At 61.8% G+C, this 20,067-nt stretch overlaps 3 protein-coding genes across 8 annotated transcripts in view; 1 reads left to right on the plus strand and 2 right to left on the minus strand.

Annotated features, from left to right (window-relative positions):
• The window catches only part of DNAJC7 (DnaJ heat shock protein family (Hsp40) member C7), a 25,210-nt gene extending 21,267 nt beyond the window's left edge, over window positions 1–3,943 (minus strand). For both annotated transcript variants that reach the window (XM_042787260.1, XM_042787259.1), the window contains exon 1: window positions 3,820–3,943. In XM_042787260.1, coding sequence (XP_042643194.1) covers window positions 3,820–3,902 — 83 coding nt within the window. In that variant the 5' untranslated portion in view covers window positions 3,903–3,943. The remainder of the gene's footprint in view (window positions 1–3,819) is intronic.
• Window positions 3,944–4,032: 89 nt separating this feature from the next.
• Window positions 4,033–6,591, plus strand: NKIRAS2 (NFKB inhibitor interacting Ras like 2). 4 transcript variants are annotated; one of them, XM_042787297.1, is made up of 4 exons: window positions 4,033–4,235; window positions 4,464–4,590; window positions 4,753–4,994; window positions 5,404–6,591. In XM_042787297.1, the coding sequence occupies exons 2-4, from the start codon at window positions 4,497–4,499 to the stop codon at window positions 5,641–5,643; spliced, it is 576 nt and encodes a 191-aa protein (XP_042643231.1). In that variant the 5' UTR covers window positions 4,033–4,235; window positions 4,464–4,496; the 3' UTR covers window positions 5,644–6,591. The 4 variants fall into 4 exon arrangements, with proteins under 4 accessions (XP_042643231.1, XP_032839889.1, XP_032839887.1 ...); XM_032983998.2 differs by having other exon boundaries at window positions 4,033–4,590; window positions 4,753–4,830; window positions 4,928–4,994; window positions 5,404–5,610; XM_032983996.2 differs by having other exon boundaries at window positions 4,033–4,590.
• The window catches only part of LOC116961859 (zinc finger protein 385C), a 78,919-nt gene continuing 65,377 nt past the window's right edge, over window positions 6,526–20,067 (minus strand). The window contains exons 4-9 of one of the 2 annotated variants that reach the window (XM_042787240.1): window positions 15,564–15,674; window positions 13,600–13,771; window positions 12,493–12,819; window positions 10,731–10,918; window positions 10,432–10,545; window positions 6,526–9,697 (exon numbers count right to left, since the gene is read on the minus strand). In XM_042787240.1, the coding sequence (XP_042643174.1) occupies window positions 9,473–9,697; window positions 10,432–10,545; window positions 10,731–10,918; window positions 12,493–12,819; window positions 13,600–13,771; window positions 15,564–15,674 (1,137 nt within the window). In that variant the 3' untranslated portion in view covers window positions 6,526–9,472. The remainder of the gene's footprint in view (window positions 9,698–10,431; window positions 10,546–10,730; window positions 10,919–12,492; window positions 12,820–13,599; window positions 13,772–15,563; window positions 15,675–20,067) is intronic. The other variant, XM_042787241.1, reaches the window with a different exon arrangement.

The raw sequence follows: 20,067 nt of genomic DNA on the forward strand, positions 1-20,067 counted from the left end.
AAGGGTCTAGAATCAGCTAGAGATTGCTTTTTTCCAGAGAGGCCTAAATGAAGGAAGTCAGCCAGCTGTAAGAATTACATGGTAAAACAACTGCATCTACAACATGATTCACCCTAAAAAAGCATGTCTCATGTTAAAGAAAATGGCTGGAATTGCAGGTCCCATCCATCTTTTCATACTGCATAAAGTGACTACCTCATTCAGAGTATTCAAATATCCTGCAAACGTATGGGAGAGCAAACAGCTATCCGAGCAGCTTCTGCTGCCCCTTGTATTATCACAAGATCATAAAGTAATTATATATTCATAAAATAGGCCAGATTTACAACCTAGAAAACTCAAGTACCCATTTACAAGCAGAACAGGAATAGAGGAACCTTCTTCAGGTCATCCTGGAACAATGCCTACCCACCAGTGGTGCCCTTCCAGTGGACCCAGCCCCCCGACTCCTGCCAGCTCTCCCCATGAAAGCGGCCCAGTAGCAACACTGACTGACCAGGAGCCTGACCAAGACCCAGCTCATTCCATGCAAAACAGCAGTGGAAGGACTCCTGCTACTCACCAACCTGGCAACCTCCAGGCAACATCTGTCAAACTAATTAGTGACCCAAAGTCAGGCAAGGTCTGACCCTTCTTGACTTCTGCACAATTTCCTTTGTGTGACAGATTTCACCTCCACTGCTTCACTGAGGTTAACTATTATTTCCTACAGGCACATCAACGCATCTGAAGTCCGCAGCAAAAGCACTGTAAAAACAACAGCCTAGGCAGCTCATTTCATAATGATATTTTCCAAACCATCTGAGATGCTTCTTTTTAAGAGGCTTCCACATCCTCCAGTGCTGAAGAATGAGGAGAAAGGTCCAGCCTTAAGCATGCACGTCAGAATCTAGAGCTGCCAGAAGATGACACAAAAATTCTCCCTGGCAAAACTCCAGTGACCCCAGGCTCACAGACCAGGTGGGCCCAGGGAAAAACTGTCCCCAAGGGTTAGAAACCTTTCAAATTAATTTTAAGAAGTGACTCTTTGGGGTGGACCAGTCCCTGACCACACCACAACTCAACCCTTGCTCAGCAGCTGCTCCCCAGCAGGGGAGCTGGCACTAACAGCACCACCACCCAGCAGATAAAATTAATACAATTACATCAACCTTTTTCCATAAGGACCCCCACAATTTATGCAGCAGCCAATAATTATCCTGTGACCACACTCTATTCCTGTCCCTTAAACAACCTCTGGGTGAGCCGTTTGGCATGTTTTCAGCTGTTTCAGTGCATCAGTTACCATCATTCCAAAATGCAGATCTCCACTTTTGCTCATTTCCTAAATTTTATTAAGCCACAGAGAACAGAATCATGCATTTCGACAAAGGTGAGTCCTTAGGCAAAGTATCTGTATGTTGTCATATTTTAATTCCTAAACGGAAGTATAGAACATGGAAACCCTTGATGCTGATTTATAACAATGATTCAGAAAAGGTTTTTACTTATTCTTGCTTGGTTTTTGTTTTTGTTTTTGTTATTTTTTTCTTTTTTATAAAAGCTAGGACAGACACATCATAAAGGCTGTACTAAATCAGATTCAAGTGCATGTTTGTGCATGCTTATTAATGTGGCATGCCTGCATAGCCCTTACATGGTTCAAGATGTTTTACAAACATGAGACACTTAATTAAGCAACTACTCTCCCTAATACAGTGACTATCACCCTAATTTACATTAGAACAAGCCACAGAAGTTAAACAACTAATGTAAGCAAGAAAGGCCAAAGCAGAGAAGAGGTTAATGCACAGGACTCCAAGAAAATCTGCCTGGGCTAGCAGAAAGGCATGAGTGTGTAAGGCCTGTGCTTTCTGTGCAAGCAAAAAGAATAACTGGAAGTAGAATAACCATCTCCTACCCACACGTTTCTCTTTTAGCAAGATAGAGGAGTAATATCCCAACAACAAAGGAAACATCATGAAAGCACCCAACAAAAGCACGGCATGGTAACAGCCACACACTATGGCACTGGCCTTATGACACCAAGAAAAACCCAGATGCGTGAGACCGCGTCTGTTCTTCACTGCTCAACCTTCCTCTCAGGGCAGCACAAGCACCGAATGCTGCCCACAAATTCTTCCATTTCTGTACCTGCTCAGCCTTGCTCGAGAAGATCATCCCAGTCATAACTGGTTTCCTGCACCCATCACTTTTGCAATGAAACTTGGGAAGGAGGAAGGAAGGGCAATATTAGAGGTCACTATCAGAAGACGACTGTGTCTTCAGCATGGTTTTTACATTTGGATATTGTTAACATTTCAAACACCGTATTTAATTAGCCTGGGGGAAGGAATGACTTACCTGTAAACAGGGCTTTCCCAACCTTACAGGCCATGCAATTTGTCAGAATTCTACACACAAATCCAAGTGCCTCTTCTGCAACATCTAATTTAACTCCTTAGAATGACATCACCAGGAAGCCAGCTCCTTCCCAGCACAGCTCCTTAAGCCTTCAATTTCTGACAGTAAACAAGCAGCATGAAACACCTCAGGCCATCAATATTATTTTGAAAATACTATTCCTCAGAGGCCACTTTCAGTTTTGTTTCCTCCTTTTAATTCCATCCACTGAATAATTTTCTAGAGCAACTGCTTCACCTTCTACAGAAATAGTTCTCTCCTCCCCAGTTCCCCAGGAGATAACGAACTGCCAGCATTAGATGCTGCAGAACCAGCGGAGTTTCCTAGACATTGGACCTTCCCACCTCACTGCCTGCAGAGACTGCAACGTTCAGCTGCTGCTGGGAACCACTCTCTCTCTCTCTCTCTCTCTCTCTCAGAAGAAGAAGAAGAAGAAGAAGAAGAAGAAGAAGAAGACGTGCAAGAAAGGTTGGGATTCCGACCACCCCCAGCCCCAGAGGACACTGTCTGCTCCCTGGGCAAGGTACACCATAGCAGTTTAGAAATAAACCAGTTACAACTTGAGGAAGCTCTTTAATTATGATAACATTTTCAGATCAGGAATCTGCCCTGATAATCTCCCTACAAGTGACACTTTTCCCAATATCCACAGCAAGGCGGGACAGAGTAGAAACTGCTGTGTGCAGACTTCAGCTTGTACCAGGGACAAGTGAATTGGGCATAACGAAGAAGAGAGCATGGATCTATGGGTCTGAAGCTTCCCTTCTGTACCAGAGTTTAGTATTTTCCTCCTCCTCATCCTCAGCGATGGGAGAAAGCTCTCTTCGGACACCAGCCCGTGTGGCCTCGAGACAGAAAGGATGTTAGTGATATTTCTAGGACACTCAAACTCCAGTTGACTGAAGACAGCCCGACTCCACTCCAGGGTGCACGTCCTGATCCTGGCACACCCGGAGGCCGGGAGGTCTCGCACGGGACGCCCAGCCAAGACATCCCGAAATAAAGCGTGACCCGGCAGCAAGCGCAGCCCCGGGCAGGACTGCGGCAGCAGCCAGCGCCTGCCCGCGGGACGAGCCCCGGCGAGAGGCCCTGGCCCCACAGCCGGCCCCGGCAGCGCCCTGCCCGGTGCGGCCCAGGCCGGGGGCTGCTGGCGGCCCGCTGGGCCCTGCCCGCCCCGGCGCTGACCCCCGCCGGAAAGGCCGGCCGAGCACCCGCGGCCGCCCCGCGCCGAGCCCCCGGGCCGGGCCGGGCCGCCCCGGCGCCCTCCCGCCGCCCGGCTCCCTCAGCCTTCCCCGCCCGCCCGCCGGGCCCCGGCCCCGGCAGCGCGGCCCGGCCCGGCCCTGCCCGCCGGCAGCGACACCGGCCGCCCCCGCGCCCGCCCGGCGGGGCGAGACCGGCCCGCGGCAGCCGCTCTACCTCCGCGTCTCCTCCTCGCTCTCGGGCTCGCCGGGTGCCTCGGGCGCCGCCATGATCACATCGCACTCGGCCGCCGCCGCCATCTTACCGCCGGGCCGGGCTGGGCACTGGCGGCGGGGCGGGCGCGGCACCGGAAGGGGCGGAGCTTCCGCTGGCAGCGGCGGCGGCGCGCGGGCCGGCGAGAGTGGCGCTGGGGCGGGGCGGGGCGGGGCGGGGCTCGGTCCGCCCGCCATGGGGGGGGCCGGGAACGGCCGGGGCAGGCGGCGGGGACACCGGGCAGGGACCCTCCCCGCCACGCCCCTCAGTCGCCGTCACCGCGGTCCGGGGGGGCCCGGCAGGCCCCGGTCCTCCCGCCCGCAGGGGGGCGCTGTGGGCCCGCCAGGCCTCGCCGCGCCCGTTCTGCCGCCGCCGCGCAGGCGAAGGCCCCGGCGGTCCCCGGGTGCTCCGGTCCCTCAGCGCTGCCCCGAGGGCTCCGCCCCGGTCCCGCAGGCTGAGGCCTGGGCCCGCTGTGGGCACGGCCGCGTCCCCCGCCCGGTAGCTGCGCGCTGCGCCTCCGGCGTCCCCTCAGGCCGCTGTCCCCGTCCCCGCCCGGGGGGGCGCGGCCCCCCGGCCCCCCGGCCCCCGCTGACAGCCGCGCTCCGCAGGCGGGTTCCCGCCGCGGCCCGCGGTGAGGCGGCATGGGGAAGAGCTGCAAGGTGGTTGTGTGCGGCCAGGCCTCCGTCGGGAAAACGTCGATCCTGGAGCAGCTTCTGTACGGGAACCATGTGGTGGGTGAGTGCGGGGGGAGCCTGGCAGGGGCCTGCGGGGGCAGCGGGAGGCAGAGACCCCGCACCGTGCCGGCGGTGGGGTGGACGAGGGACTCGCTGTCCGGACCCCTGTGCCGGTTGTGCCCTGGCCAGTGTCCCCATGTCTCCCTGCCCGCCTCTCTGGCAGGCTCCGAGATGATCGAGACCCAGGAGGACATTTACGTGGGCTCCATTGAGACAGACCGGGGCGTGCGCGAGCAGGTGCGCTTCTACGACACGCGGGGCCTGCGGGACGGCCTGGAGCTTCCCAAGCACTGCTTCTCCTGCACGGACGGCTACGTGCTGGTCTATAGCACTGACAGCAAGGAGTCCTTCAAGCGGGTGGAGCTCCTCAAGAAGGAGATTGACAAGTCCAAAGACAAGAAAGAGGTGAGCAGCCCCGGGGAAAGGGGGTGCGGAGTGGCATCTGCTCCCCTTCTTCACGTTTGCACCCAGAGACTCTCCTTTTCTCTAGCTTGTCACAAGACGGTGACGGGGTCCCTGTTCTGCAAGACTCTCAGTTGGAACTGGCTGCTGTCCTGCGATGCTCTCTGGGTGAACAAGTGCTCAAGAGGCCTTTCCACTTTGGGGCTGGTTTGAGACACACAGACCCAAACGGGAGGGAAACCTGCCCAAAGGGAGCACTGGGAGATGTGGTGTTTTAAAAGACCTTAGCACAGAGTGGGAATTAGCTGCAGGATTGGGCCTGGCACTGAGGATCTTCAAGGCAGAGCCAGGCAGCACCGTTCAGCTCTGCATTTGGTACCTTCAGGGATTCTTCTCACCCTTTTTTGAACAGGTCACCATCGTGGTTTTGGGCAACAAGTGTGACCTGCAGGAGCAGCGCCGGGTGGACCATGACGCAGCTCAGCACTGGGCCAAGGGCGAGAAGGTGAAGCTGTGGGAGGTGTCCGTGGCTGACCGGCATACGCTGATCGAGCCATTCATCTACCTGGCCAGTAAGATGACGCAGCCACAAAGCAAGTCTGCTTTTCCCCTGAGTCGCAAGAACAAGGGCAGCGGATCCGTGGATGGTTGAGCCTTGTTTTCCCTTCCCTTCCATTGCCACCTCCTCTTCCTCACCTCCCTATTTCCCTTGCTCATTCCTCCTGCTAAGCCTGGTTGGTGTCGTGAAGCCTGCAGGAAGCACAGTGGCACGAGGAACGGGTGTCCCAGAGCTGGGGATGGTCTTCGAGGATGAGAGAGGTGAGCCATCTCCTTGCACTGGGACAGGGACTGCTCTCACTGCCCGGCCCCTGCAGGTGTTGGAGGTGCTACAGGAAAGCCAGGATTCACTGGGTGACCCCTCTGCTCTCGGGGCGCAGGCTGGCAGACCCGGCACAGCTCGGGGCTGGCCAGCAGATGGGGATCAGCTCCGCAGCTGAGCACAGCCCAGCCAGAGGAAGCTCTTCCCTCTCCCTCGAGCTGCTCTGTTTTACATTTACCGATACCATGTGAGAACAGCCCATTTGCTGGCCCTGCCTCCCGCCCGGCCGCTGTCGGAGCAGCTCTCCCGTGTCCCACCCCAGCCGGCGCCGCAGTGTTCCCCAGCAGGTTGCCCCTGCCCTGGCAGTGCTCACTGCTCCTTCACGTGCAGAAATACTGAGTCATCCTGCCCCACTGAGTGCACGGAGCAGAGCAGGGCAAGATGCTGTTGCCGAGGGCAGGGTGCCCACACGCAGCCCTCCTCCTCCTGAGTGCAGACTCAGTCCTGACCTTGGAGAAGCTGGGACTGTGCTTAGCCTGCACACCCTGATGCTTAGAGCTGTGGCAGCGCTCGCTGCCCAGCTGTCACGGTGCTGACCCTCTGCTCAGAACCACCACGAGACAAGGGAAAGGTGTCCCAGTCCTGCCCAGCAGCACGTGTTCTCTTCAGCTAGTTGGATCTAGGAAAAAAAAAAAGTGACGAGAGAGCCCTGGCTTGTTTACACTTGTTCCTTTTATTTACTGAGTAACACAATAAAGCGATGAGATTCGATTATCAAAATATTTTCCTTTTTTTTTTTTTTTTCCCAACAGCTATAGTACATCAAAAAAATATACAATGGACATTACAGGAGGGGTACTGGCCAAGTCCCTAGAGTCTGTTTATTCCATTTTTGTGGGGTTTTTTTTGTTTTGTTTTTTTTTTGAATCAAACTGTTCACATCACTCCAAGGTTATTTACAGAGGGGCACACGTTATCGAGCACTATGGACTATGCCCTACTACCTAGTACAGCGTATGCTAAGTCAAAGGCAGTAAATGCTTTGGATAGCACAGGAGCAGGGGGCTCTGGAGGCGGGGGGGATGCGATAGAGGGAGCGTGTTCTTAACGCAGCTCGTTGCAGTATTATTGTTTTTTAGAAGGAATGGCTTTCAAGGGGTTAAAGTGCCAAGTGTAGGAGCGTGTGAGGACTCCACGTGTGACGGAGCAGCCGCTGCTGGCTCCAGCACAGGTTGTTTTAGAACAAAATGCAGGGCAACGACCCAGCAGTGCCAGGCGGCCGCCGGTGGCGGGTGCCCGCGCTCCTGCGGCTGGCGGGCACGGCGCGGGAGGGGACGCTGCCGGGGCTGGCACCGGGAGGCACCGGCGAGGCGGCGGGGGGACGAGCGCGGGGAGGGGAGCCGGGGGAGGGCTGGAGCCGGGCTGACCAGGGGCTGCTTGGCACCGCGCTGCTGCCGCGGAGCTGCGGGCCCCAGCCAGCGCAGGCTCCTGGCCTGGGGGACATGGGGTCCCCTGGGCTGGGGGGGGCCACTTGGCTGTCCCTGCTGCCGGAGCTGCGGGCCCCAGCCAGCGCAGGCTCCTGGCCTGGGGGACATGGGGTCCCCTGGGCTGGGGGGGCCACTTGGCTGTGCCTGCCAAAGCCGCTGCCACTGGGAGCCTTCCTTCCCTCAGCTGCTCTCCAGGCCACATCTCCCACCACCACTGTAAGACCTTCCGGTTGTCTCTACCCCCCCAGCATGAGCTCACTCGTCTCCTGGTGTGCTCTCTCCGCTTCCCCCCGCCCCGGGGTGCAGAGGGGGTGCCCTGAGCAGACGAATTCGCACCCAGAGGCTCCCTCGCACCCCTGTCCTCCACGGCAGGAGCGCGGCGGCAGCACCGCAGGTCAACGCTGCCCACGGCGCGAGAAACGGGCCCTCCAGGCTCCACGCTGCCCCGCTCCCGCTGAGCCGAGCGGGCTCCCTGCCCTGGCCCGAGGCTCCAGCTCCTCCCGCCAGCTCCGGGGAGCAGAAGCATTGCAGCCACGCGAGTTACCCGGACGCTGTCCTGAGCATCGGTGGAGCGCGCTGGGCAAAATCCTCCGGCGATCCAGGCGTTGCTGAGTGTGCTTGTGCGTGTGGCTTCCCAGGTGCACAAACCGACCCGCCTCCTCCCCAGGGCCGGGAGGAACGCGGGCTGCAGCACAGGTCTCGGAGCCGGCGCCTGGGGCCGGGGGCAGGAGGGGAATCACCTACACAGGGCTAAGTGTTGCGCTGTTTCTTTCTCCTCCGACCACCTCTCCTGGCTGTACGGACAGCATGAGCACCAAAGTAAAACGCAGACAGCAAATGCGGCGGGTGAGCTGCTCCCCCTGGATTGCATAGATCGCGGTGGGTCGCCACTCCAGCGTAAGGTCCATTTGGGTTGCGACTCTCCTGCATATTCCTATTTACAGCAGCGTGCTGGGAACCTGGAGTGCCGTGGTGACAGTTTTCAGACCCGGCCATCTCCGGGCTTTCTGAGCACAGTGACAAGCAGAGCTACGGCTCCGGGGTCCCCCTGGAGCCCAGCTTTCTGCAGGCGACAACGGGAGCATCACAGGGAAAGCGCCAGGCGTAGGCTGTGGGTGCCGCCTGCTCCTTTGTACCTGATTGTCCGGGCTGCTGGGGACACCTTTGTTTTCGGGAATCTTCAGTAAACTCCCTGGAAGCTCCTAAGGGGGATGGGGTTGGAGGGCCGGGCACGGCGGCTGGCTGGCGGGCGAGCAGCAGCATCGCCTTTCACCGGTGAACCGAAAGTGCTTTAGGGACATTCACTCAGCCTCACAGCATCTCCCGGGAGGTAGGGGCAGGGCTGTCCCCCGCCGGAGGGACAGAGGCAAACAGCTGGCGCCGAGCACGGGGTCACCTCCCGGGTGGGACCGGGCCAGCTGGGCTGGAGCGGAGCCCGTCCCCGCTGTGTGCTTCGCGGGGGCCGGGGCAGGGGCACTGTGCTTTCGGGGCGGGGAGGCGCCGGCCCTGAGCTTCGACTATTGCTCTCGGAGTGAAGATACGGTCAGCGTGGCCGGTGCCCGCCGCGGCGGGGGCTCTTTGGCTGGCGGGACGTAGGGGGTTGCGGGGCGCAGGGGGCTGGTGGGCAGCACAGAAACCCCCGGCCAGCACAGGCGAGTGCGGGGCTGGCGATGGCACCGCCAGCCGGGTCGGAGAGGGGAACTGCCAACTTCCCGCTTGTGCCGGGGTCATTCCTCCCAGGAAGAGCTGGGCTGAGGCTCCTCTCGCAGTTCCCTTCCCGCGGGGCTGGCAGGGACCAGCTGGCCAGAGGGATGCTCCTTCCCCCAGGGACCAGCCGGCTCCTCTTCTTCCAGTCTTGTAACTGGGAGGGGGACGGACAAGAAGCCAGCAGGCAGCCCCTGGCCACGAGATGGTCCTGGTGACTCGGGCGCTCCCGGGTGCCACCCAGCTGTGTGACGGGCTCCTGCTGAGCGCGGGGCCGGCGCGGAGAGCGGCGGGGCTGCACGGCGGGGCTGGCCGGGCTCTGCTGGGGAACCTCGCTCCAGGAGGAGCCCGCTCGAAGCGAAGGAGAAGCCGGGGCGGATGTCTACGACTACGGGTTGCCACCAGCCCGAAGAGCAGCCGGCGCCACGCAGCCCCCGCGGCACAGCCTGGTCCGTGGCGGGCGAGCGGCTCTAGTAGGGCGCGAAGACGATGGGGCCCGGCGTGGCGCGGACGTGGGCCGGCGGCGTTCGGAACAGGGCTGGTCCGAGGATCGGGGCTTGGAAGAGGGTGGTGGCCGCGGCTGGGCGCAGGGCGAGGGGGCCGGGCATGGCGCAGACGGCGGCCGCGGTGAGCGGGCTCGGCAGGAAGCGGGTCGCCAGGGTTTTGGTGAGATGCTTCTGCAAAGCCAGCTTGGACTGCGGGGAGCGAGGAGGAGACACCGTGAGGCCCCCGGCTGCAGGAGAGCCCCCAGCCCCAGCTCCCCGGGGCCACACAGCCGGCCCCGCAGCAGCCCCCGCCCACGTTCGCTTTCAGCGGAGCGCGCAGCACATCTCTCGGTAAGCGCAGCCCCTGGTCCCGTCCCGCAGCCCCGCTCCCCCGGGCCGAGCACGCAGGGCTGCCCCAGTCGCGACCTCCCCAGGGAGATCTTCACCCCACCACGCTGGCCCAGAGACCTGCCCTGGCTTTTGCAACGGCTCTTCCCTGCCCCAGTGCTTTCCTCTGGTGCCCTGGGATGACTTCTGCCGCCCAATTCTCTGCTAAGCTGTGCGTCTCCCCAAGCAAACGCTCAGGCTTGGTCTAACTGAGCCGCGGTAGCCCCGCCAGCCCCAAGCACCCGACCCCCGCGCACCGTCACAGCTCTCCCATTCAGAAAACACAAAACAAGTGGAAGAATCGCGAGTGCTGCAGCTGCGAATGCTGCTGCCAGAGGACTCACAAGTTACTCCCGTGCTTCCCTTCACGTGAATTAAGACTTAAAACTCCTCTCACCACTACAGCCTGGCCCCTGCAAGGGGAGCAGCTCAGGCGTGCTCACGGGAACCGAGGCTTTAAGAGCAGCCCCTGTGTCTCTTATTGCAAGAGGTGGCCAACACGGCGAACGATGTTTGGGAGAGCAAAGCGGGCGGGTAATTTGGAGGGAGACAGGTACCTTGAGAATACTCACTGCGAGGGCAGCGTTCTTCTGCAGCTTGTTGTAGGGGCTGTACTTGGGCTTGGGCGGCTTCCCTGCCAGCCTGTCTTTGTGCCTCCGGCTGCTCATGTGCTGGGAGAGGAAAACAGCCGGATCACCCGGAGCCAGGCGGCACCGCGCGCCTCGGGCTCATGGGGGACACCCACCGCCTACTTGCGGGGGGCTGCCCGGGACCCACCCCCACGCCCCAGTGCCCGGGCAGAGGGGTCTGCACCCCCGCGCCCCTGCGCTGGCACGGCCGGGCCTGGCATCCTCACCTGTTTGAGCTGGGTCTCCGAGTTCACGTAGATCTCGCACACCTGGCAGTGAAACGCCTTGTTCTGGATGTTGATGCTGCCCTTGTTGCCGATCCGCTTGGACTTGTGCCCGGCCCGGGAGAGGAGCTTGCCTCGGCCTCGCCGCACCTGGGTGCTGTGACCTTCCAGCATCGACTTGTGCTTGGCGCCTGGGTGGCAGAGGGGACGCCCAGCAAACGCTGACTTTGCAAACAGCGCCAGCGCTGTGCCGAGCGCTGCGGCGGCAGAAGGATGCCCCCCCAAGCAACCCGCCCAGCAGTGCTGCGCGTCCCTCCCTCCCCTGGGACCCCCGTCCCCCCCACCGACCCCTGCCCGGGAGCAATTGCAGGCAGAGGGGACAGGGAGCTGCCCGGGAGCCCGGACTCTTGCTGGGGGTGCAGCAGCCCGTCCCCAAACCCTGGCAGGCTCGCGGAGCCAGCTGCGCTTCGCAAGCAGACCAGAAATGTTCAGCTTCCCGGAGACCCCCCCCCCACCATGTGCCAGACCTTCGGAGGAACTGCTATTTTAAGCGGGAGCTGGAGCCTGTCGCCTGTCCCCGGGCGTGCGCGCAGCCTGCAGAGCCGGGCACGCGTCGCCCGCCGTGCTGCAGCATCTGAGCTGCGCCCAAGGTCAGAGAGGATCCGGCCGCAGAGCCAGGAATAGCTCGGCGGGGTCACAGGAGCAGGGAAGGAGGAACCCGAAATCCCCACACACCTGGGGACAGGGCGCTCTGTCCTGCCCCTGCCAGTGCTGGGGTGCCAGGGTGGGGGTGGACAAGTAATTTAAGCCACCACTAACTCATTCTGTTTTTTAAGGTGTTAGGCAAGGAGCTCCAGTCCATGTGCCAGTCACGGAGGAGCGCAAGCCTGCAAATGTCTGTTTGTTTGTTCTTTTTCCCCAAATCAGCTCCTAAATTTATAACCGGAGCTGACAAAAGCGAAAGGACATGTTTGCAGCTAAGGCGCAGCAGTGTCCTGAGCTGACCCCGGTGCCCGGCTGCTGCCGCTGCCCCAGTGGGCAGATGGGACTGGGGAAACTGGTTCCCAGTTCTTGCTGAACTGGGGGAGAAAAGGGCCTTCCCCGTAAAACCAGTGTGCCCATCCCTGTTCAGCATCCTCCAGAGAAAGGGGGGAGCCGGGAGCTGGTGCTGCAGGGCCCGCAGACCCCGGTGGGGGTCCAGCCGCCCCCCTCCCCTCCAGCCACCCCCAGGCTGCGGGGGATCCCTCGGCAGCCCCGGACGCCTGCCTGCCCCGGGGGGGCTGCTGGGCACAGCCCCTGAGCCAGCGCGCGCTCCTGCGTTCCGAAGCGCGTTAGATTCCCAAGGAGCTTCTCAAAAGCACCAGGAGCCCGACACCGCGCCGGGCAGGATCGGCCCGGGGCTGGAAGAGGCTCTGGCACACAGGCTGCCACCAGCATAAAGCCAAACTGCAGTGGACTGTAAAGCCGCCTTCAATTACTTGATTAAACGTATCTGAAAACGCCTTTAATTAGGAGATACGAACACTATGAGAACATCTGACCTTGCTAAAATTCACTCCATAAGCTGCAGCACGGGTAAAACACCACCACTTATCTTTGCAAGCCACCTTCATTAACCCGTTTTGATTAAAGCAACGTTCATTAACGCTCGCCCTTCCCCTGCAAGGCTGTTTGGTGCTGGGGCACGGCGGGGCTTCGCACGGAGCCCCGGAGGGAGCTGCCAGGGGCCTGTCGCCCCGTCCCGCCGCGCGGGCGATGCCCTTACCGGTGTTGTGAGCCTCCAGCTGGGACAGGGAGTTGACGGTCACTTTGCAGGTGGGACAGTACAGGTGCTGCTTGCTCTTCTTCCCCTCCTTCTCGCTCTCGGGGGCCGAGCTGACGCTGCTGCCCGACTCGGCTGCCTGCGCCTCAGCCGCCTGCGCGGCCGAGGAGGAGCTGGTGGCATCCGAGGTGCCCTCCGACAGCTCCGAGCCCGGCGGGGAGCCGAGCGGGGCGGCGCTGCCCGGCAGCTCCGCGGGCGACTCCTCGGGGCCCGGCGTCGGCCCCAGGCTGCTGCACTCGCCCGCCGGCTCCTGCAGGACGTTGGCTTGAGCTGGCGGGAGGGAAAGCAAAGGGGGAAAAGGGAAAGAACAGAAAGAAACGGGCAGAAAGGGGAAGTTCTCTGTGCTTGAATGGGTTTTCTGGATTCCGGAGAGCACCCCCATCCTCCCCAAGACCATCTCGGGCACCGTCTGCTGGCCTTCATCCCTGCCAAGGATGGCTCTTCCCAAGGTCTCTCCCATCACCGCTTTCACCTGCGGCTCGCGGCAGCCAGGCTCAGCGCAAGAGCCCGGGTGAGCTCTGCCTCGGGAGGATCTGGCTCCCACCAGCCCCATCCCCGCGCGGCAGCAGAGCCCGGGGGACGTGGGAGCCCTCACTGGGGCACGGGCGGGGAACGCTCCCCCGCCTGCAGCCGTTCAAAACATCTCCCAGATCACAGGGGAAACACCCACCATTCCCCCCCCCCCGCAGGGGACACGCAGGGGCCAGGATCCCCCCCCCCAGACCCCGGCTGGATTCCCACCCCTTCCCCGTGACGCCGCGCCCAGCCAGGCACGCCAGCGGAGCACAAAAGCTCATTTATTAACGCTCGCGGCGGCATCTGTGCCGCGGTAATCGCGGCCCTCCTCAGCCCCACCAGCAGCTGGCTGCGGGGGGATGCTCAGACACGAGGCTGCCGCGGTTCAGGATTTAATCGGGCCCCCCGGGCAGCTGCGGCCACGGCCGGGCTGGGGACACCAACGCCGCTGCGCTGCCGGGAACGGGCCGGGGTCGCTCCCCGCGGTGCCACGGGCAGCCGGCGCGGGACCCCCCGCCCCCCCCCCCGCGTTACCTGTGCTGCCGGGCTCCCCGCTGCCCTCGGGGCTGGGGGCGAAGTCGGCGGCGCCGTCCCGGCCGGTGGCCCCCGCCACGGCCCCCATCGCCTTCTGCTTGTTCTTCATGGCCTCGATGGCTTTCAGCCTCCGCGCGTGCTTGTGGCCCTTGTAGTGGGCTTCTGCCTGGTTCTGGGGAGGGAGAGACGGGGACGGCCGCGTCGGTGCTGCGGCCGGACAGATGGACGGACAGGGGGAGGACGGGTGAAGGGGTCAGCCTGGGGCCGGGGCCACTCAGACACGTTTCCAGTGCAGCCACCTCCCCGGTGACAATCACCGCCTCGGAGGTGGTATTTTTAGCTGGGTGTAGCACAAAGCTGCTTTCCTCCTCCCGCCAGATCGCTCTGCACACAAATGTATTCGGGCTGAGGTATCACTTTGCTAAGACATCACCGCATTGCACGGCCGAGATAAGGACCCTGCTCTGATTAAATGCATCAAGTCACTTTTAAAAGAAGCTTTCAGGCAAAATTTATGACTTCAGAAACGTACAATGAATTGCTAGCTGTAAAAATAAAATAAGAAAGTACATTGGTGGGGAGGACACGTCTCCCATTGTAACCTAACGGGTGTCTAACATGCAATTTACATTCACGGGCTCCTTTCTCCCCGCAAACGCTGAATAATGAAGTGCACGTTGATGGGTTCAAGCCTGCACCAAATTGATAAAAACATACACAAAGGAAAATCACCCGAACGTTTGTGTACTCCGCAGTCAGGGACAATGCCGCATTGTCCCCCGAAACAACCACAGATTAGCAATTTATTGAAAGGAAATCCACTACGAATTAAGACGCTGTACCACTGAGTAGCACGGATTAATTTGCACGGCGCTCTCCAGGGCCGGCTGAGGCTTCCCGTGCTCGGTAGGAAGAAGCATCCCTCCCCCCCCGCGGCATTCCAGGGGCTGGGAATGGTGTCGGGGGGTGCAGCCGCGGCCGGGTACGGGGGGAAAGCGAAAGGCCCATCCGAGCGCGGGGCCTCATTAGCAAATGCAATAAACTCCCGCCAGATAACGGGGCCGGGCTGCAGCCTAAGTAGGTCACGGCCGCCGCTCTGCGCAGAAATACAGGCGGCGTGCGAGGGTCTGCGCCGCGACGTGCTCCCCCGCAGACGCGACCGGGGGGGGGGACACGGGGGGGGGGGCGAGCGGCACCGGGAGCGCGTGGTGGGACCCACTCGCCTGGCCCTGCTCTTCCAGCCGGGGCGCAGCGTGGCATGGGGAAGCGGCGCTTTTCTCCGAGCCGCGCGGCTGCGGAGCAGCATAAAGGCCAGAAACGCTGACTTTTGCCGTCAGAGCCGCCCGGGCTCGCAGGGCTGCGAGCGGGGCCGGCCCAGGCCGAGGGCTCCGAGCGGCTCCGCTCCCAGCCCCGCTCCATCCCTCTTCTGCCTCGAGCAAGAGCTCCCTTTCAAACCTTTTAATCAGTCTGCCCCACAAAAGACGAGCTGCGCTCAGTTCGTTACTGCGGGGATCAATGAATGTTTCCTTCCTCCCCTCTACGAGGTCGCTGATTTACTTAGAATAAAAGGCAGGGAAAAAACCCACCTGCCACACCAGAGCCCTGGGAAGCCAAGGCAGGGAACGTCGTACCCGGGTCCCAACGACCGATTGCACGGGCTGAAAAAGCAGCTTAAGCGCAAACACCGAGACCAAGGCGGCAGGGAACAGGCCTGACCTAATCGAGGAGGAGCAGATGGAGCCGGCGTGGCAAAGAGCGGGCACGGCAGCGCCGGGGGCACCCGGGGCCCCGGGCAGGGAGGTGTCGGTGGAAACGTCACCGGGGCAGCCGCAGAGCGAGGGCGGGCAGAGCTCCCTCCGAGGATGCTGCCTGCACGGAGCGTGGCTGCGTGCCCCCGGGGTGGGACAGACACCCCCACCGTGGGACACCCCCGCCGTGGGACACCCCCGCCCAGCCCCGCTTACCGCCGAGTTGAAGCGGAGGTGGCAGATGTTGCAGGAGATGAACTGCTTCTTCTTGAGCGGGGCCGGCACGCCGAAGGTGTGGCTGATCACCGCCTTCTGCACCGGGTCCATCTGCAAGGGCAGGGAGGGCAGAGGGTGGCTGGGTGCCACGCCGCGACGGCCGGCACGGCACCGCACCCCTGCGCCCCCCCCCACCCCCCCTGCGCCCCCGAGGAGCCGCGGTAACGCCACGGGGCTCGTGCCCGGTGCCGGGGAGGGGCGAGCGGCTGGGGCGGCAGCGGAGCCCCCCAGACGGGGCAACGCCGCGCCGACGCCTGCTCTCGCCCTTTTTAAACCGACCCTGAAAAAGCCCCAAACCTGCAGGGTCCGAACGCCTGCTGCGGTCTGGCAGAGGGGACGAGGCCGCTGCGGGGGCACAGACTGCAGAGCCCGTCCTCCCCAGCCCCCCCGCGCTCCCCTGCCCGGCCCCCCGGCCCCTCTCCCCCCCCCGACATCGGGGTCACGGGTGGCAAATGATCAGTTTCCGTTTCAGCTCCCAGTTGCTGCCCTCGACCTCCCAGTGCCAGGGCAGCTCCTCCAGCCGCTTGGCAGGAGCCGAAACCCCCGAAAGCGTGGGCAGAGGCGATGCGACCGCGCAGCCGCCCGCCACGGCTCCACGTGCTCCTCCTCGGGCACCTGCCGCGTCCCCGGGCAAAGCCGAAGGCGCGAGCGGAGCCGCACGTGGCCACCGCTCGCCCCGGGGCCGCCGCGCAGGGGCCGGGCACCGCCGGGCCGGGGCGGAGGGTGCACGGAGCCCGCGGCACGGTGCCCGTGGGCAGTGCCCCCTCCCCGGGCCGCCCCGCTCCCGCTCCCCCAGCACTTCGCCCGCTCTGCCGGGCTGGCGCGGGGGCTGCCGCCCGGGCAGATGCGTGCGGGCTGATGACAGCTCCTGGCGCTTCTGTCTCTCCCCGGGGCTCATTCCTCAGCCCAGGCAGCAAACTTGTTCGAAAAGCCATAATTGTTTTAAACAAAATGCATTTATTAAGGGGGGGGGGGAATAAGAATAACCTCTTTGTTTGAGCGTGGCTATAATCTATAATGCAACTATTGTTCCCCTACCCTGTGGCATAGGAAGATTATCTTATCTGAGTCCTGCTGTCAGTAGAGCCTTGGGTTTTCAGGCGATCGTATTTCTCTGCAAAGCTATTTCGTTGCTGAGACAGGTGCATCAGTCTTCGAGGCACATGCCTGGACAACAGAGCCATTATCAAGACCCCAAATTCCTTTCCAGGAGTGAGCAGAATGGTAAAAGCAGGTGATTAATGAAGTGCCTGTTTGCTATGAAATTTTACTCACTTATCTGGCATATAAATGAAGAGGCATTTGGGGTTTGGCGGAGACCCGGAGGAAGCTACAGATGGCAAAGATGCTGCTCCACCCCTGACGACAAACATTGCAACGTGCTACAGGCAGCGTCCCTGCGCTGCCAGTCTGCGGGCAGAAGCGGGGCTGGCACTTGTTTTCAAGAGAAACACCCACCTTTTCCACACAAAGAAAAGAAAAACGGCTCTAACCTTCACAGCAGCATCAGCTGCCGGGGCCCGGCCGGCACCCCCGTGCTGCTGCACCCCCGGCACGGTGGCAGGAGCAGGGCTGGGGCACAGAGGGGGATGCCGAGGAAAGGGAGATGCCGGCACAAGGATCCGAAGGCGGCCGGGGACTGTGTGGGCCAGAACCTGAACCTGGTGGCGAAGCCACCGGTGCTGGGGCCACGGTTGGGCACCGGCCCCAGGGCAGCGGCGCTGAGCAGCCCCGGCAAAGGGCCCCCCCATCCTCCCAGGGCACGAGGTGATGGCACCGGCCTGGGCACCCCCCGTGCTTTCGCCAAGCCCCCCCTGCTCGGCGAGGAGCCGTGTCCATCAGAGCGGCCGCGCCAGGACCGAGCTCCCTGGGGCCACGCACCCGAAACCTGGCCCCTGGTCCTTGCGTGGCCACGGCCAGTGCTGCCGGTGACATCGCTGCTCCTGCTACCCCAAAGCCGGGGGGCTGAGCCACCCCTCGCCACGGCCGCCCTGCGCCCCGTCCAGCACGCCTGGCGAGCGCGGCGTGCTCGCTGCGTGCTCACAGTGTGCTCGTGGTGTGCTCACGGTGTGCTCACAGTGTGCTCGTGGTGTGCTCGTGGCGTGCTCGTGGTGTGCTCACAGTGTGCTCGTGGTGTGCTCGTGGCGTGCTCGTGGTGTGCTCACGGTGTGCTCGTGGTGTGCTCACAGTGTGCTCATGGCGTGCTCACGGTGTGCTCGTGGCGTGCTCGTGGTGTGCTCACGGTGTGCTCACGGTGTGCTCACGGTGTGCTTGTGGCGTGTTCGCAGTGTGCTCACGGTGTGCTCACAGTGTGCTCGTGGTGTGCTTGCTGCATGCTCGCAGTGTGCTTATGGCGTGCTCGTGGTGTGCTCGCTGCGTGCTCACGGTGTGCTCACAGTGTGCTCACGGTGTGCTCACAGTGTGCTCACAGTGTGCTCGTGGTGTGCTCGCTGCGTGCTCACGACGTGCTCACTGCGTGCTCACGACGTGCTCGCGGCGTGCTCGGCGCTTTGCTGGGAGCCCAGCCCCTCTCCACCCAGCGCTCAGCACTGAGCACACCCAAAGCTCGGATGGCACCCGAGAGCCCTCATGTTCCTCTCCACACGAAAACACCACCCCACCACCAGCTCCTCCCTGCCGCGCGCGCTCCCGGCTACCTCGGTACGAACAGGACCCCCAGCTCTCCCCGGCCGGGGGGGCCGAGCCCCCTCCTGGCAGCTTCCAGCAGGATGGACCCGACAGCAGAGGTTGGCTCTGGGCACCGCACGCTTGGAGAATAAAGATCTCGGCTTTACAGTCGATTCTGACTCACACGACTGCCTTTGTCCCTGGATGCTCCCACTGATGCGAACAGCGATCCCTGCGCTGAGCTCCCGGCTGGCCACCGCGGTCAGAAACGGGAATTCACAGGGACGCAGCATCACTTGGGATCGTGTCTCCTGCTGCAGTTTCGCAAAGCGCTGCCAGGTCCGGGGGATTTGCCCCGTCTCAGGAGCAGCAAAGGGCCTTGTGAGCATGAAACGCACCTTCTGGGCTGCGTTAGGAATTTTTTTTCCCCTGTTGTTGGTGCTTTAAGTGGCAGGAGAGCTCGGCTGGGAAAGGTTTCGCTTGTTGCAGAGTAAAACATCTGCTGGGTTCATGAGAGCCTGGTGACCTGCGCAAAGCGTTCCGCTGATCAGCTGCGAACAGCTCCTGCTCGCAGGGCACCGCCGGATCCTGCCCAGCACCACCAGCAAACCCTCGGATTTCTTTTTATAGCAACTCAGAGAGGGCAGCTCTCTCAAGAAGTAGGGTCCCTTGACTGACGCCCCCTCCCACCCTCCCCGAGGCCCCGCTGCCAGGTGGGGTGTCTGTGTCTGACCCGGCATCGCCATCACTTGGGCAGGGACCCACGGAGCTGCCAGCCCGGCGCCGGGGCGCAGCGATGCTCGAGCCCCACGTCCTGCGTGGGGGGTTCCCCGCGTGACACCGAGCCCTCGCACCCCCAGCCTCATCCCCCTCTCCGGCACAAGCGCATCCGGCAGGCGCAGCCCCCACCCCCGGACAACCAGGCCTGGCTTTGCTCAGCCAACATCACACGCTGGACTCGACTCTGAGCTCAGAGCAATTAATTCAAGGTGCAATTAATTCAAAGTGCCGGTACAGCGGGACGGCCTCCCCTGGCATCTCCATCCCTGTGTCCAACCCCCCCCCAGGGCAGAGGAGTCCCCACGGAGCGCGACGGGGCTGTGCAGCTCCAGCAAGTGCAAGAGATTCATTTTCCGATTTTTTTTTTTTTTTTTAAAGCAACACAACTCTGGAGAACACGCGCCACGGCAGGGGCATGCAGGAGCCAAGCAGAACAAACCGGGTCTGGCACAGGTTAGCTGCTGACTCCAGCGACTAAAATAAGGAGCCCAGACAAAGAGCAGCAACGTTAATGGCATCAAAAAAATCTTCCTCTCCTGTGTTTCTGCTTGTTAGCACAGGGGAGAGACAGGCTAGAGCTGGGATTTCAAAAGAGCTTAAAGGAGTTAGATGTCTGAACCCCATCCAGCACAACAGGAATCCTGCACTTAATTTCTATGGCCGCCTTTGAAGATCTCAGCGATAATTTGCACCTTCCGAGCACGTTTAATCTCAAAGCCACTTACAAAAGGCCAGCGAGCAAGTGGGGAGGGAGCTCAGGAAAGTCCCATTTCCAGGCTCACGAGAGAAAAACCCGGCATCTACCAAAGGCAGAAATGTCTGCTCTGCCTTGCTGGGGTGCTGGGGGAGCCCCCGGTCCCGCCGCCCCTCAGCAGAGCGAAGCCTGCTCCTGGCGACGCGGGGGGCCGGGCCCCAGGGGAACCCCGGGCGGCCGAAACACCGGGGGGGCAGCACCCAAAGCACGGCGAGAGAGGGGCTCCTGGGGCGGCCCCCACCCCTCCACCGGCAAGGGGCGCGGGGCCGTGCCCGGGCGGAC

Source organism: Tyto alba, unplaced genomic scaffold (genome assembly GCF_018691265.1).
Source record: "Tyto alba isolate M040663 unplaced genomic scaffold, T.alba_DEE_v4.0 Super-Scaffold_12, whole genome shotgun sequence".
Taxonomy (NCBI): Eukaryota; Metazoa; Chordata; class Aves; order Strigiformes; family Tytonidae; genus Tyto; species Tyto alba.

Bases quoted from the DNA above. Each gene is read 5' to 3' on its own strand.
- NKIRAS2 (XM_032983996.2), top strand. From the start codon at position 4,497: ATGGGGAAGAGCTGCAAGGTGGTTGTGTGCGGCCAGGCCTCCGTCGGG. The intron at 4,591-4,752 runs GTGAGTGCGGGG...CCTCTCTGGCAG, and splicing joins GTACGGGAACCATGTGGTGG to GCTCCGAGATGATCGAGACC. The intron at 4,995-5,403 runs GTGAGCAGCCCC...TTTTTTGAACAG, and splicing joins AGTCCAAAGACAAGAAAGAG to GTCACCATCGTGGTTTTGGG.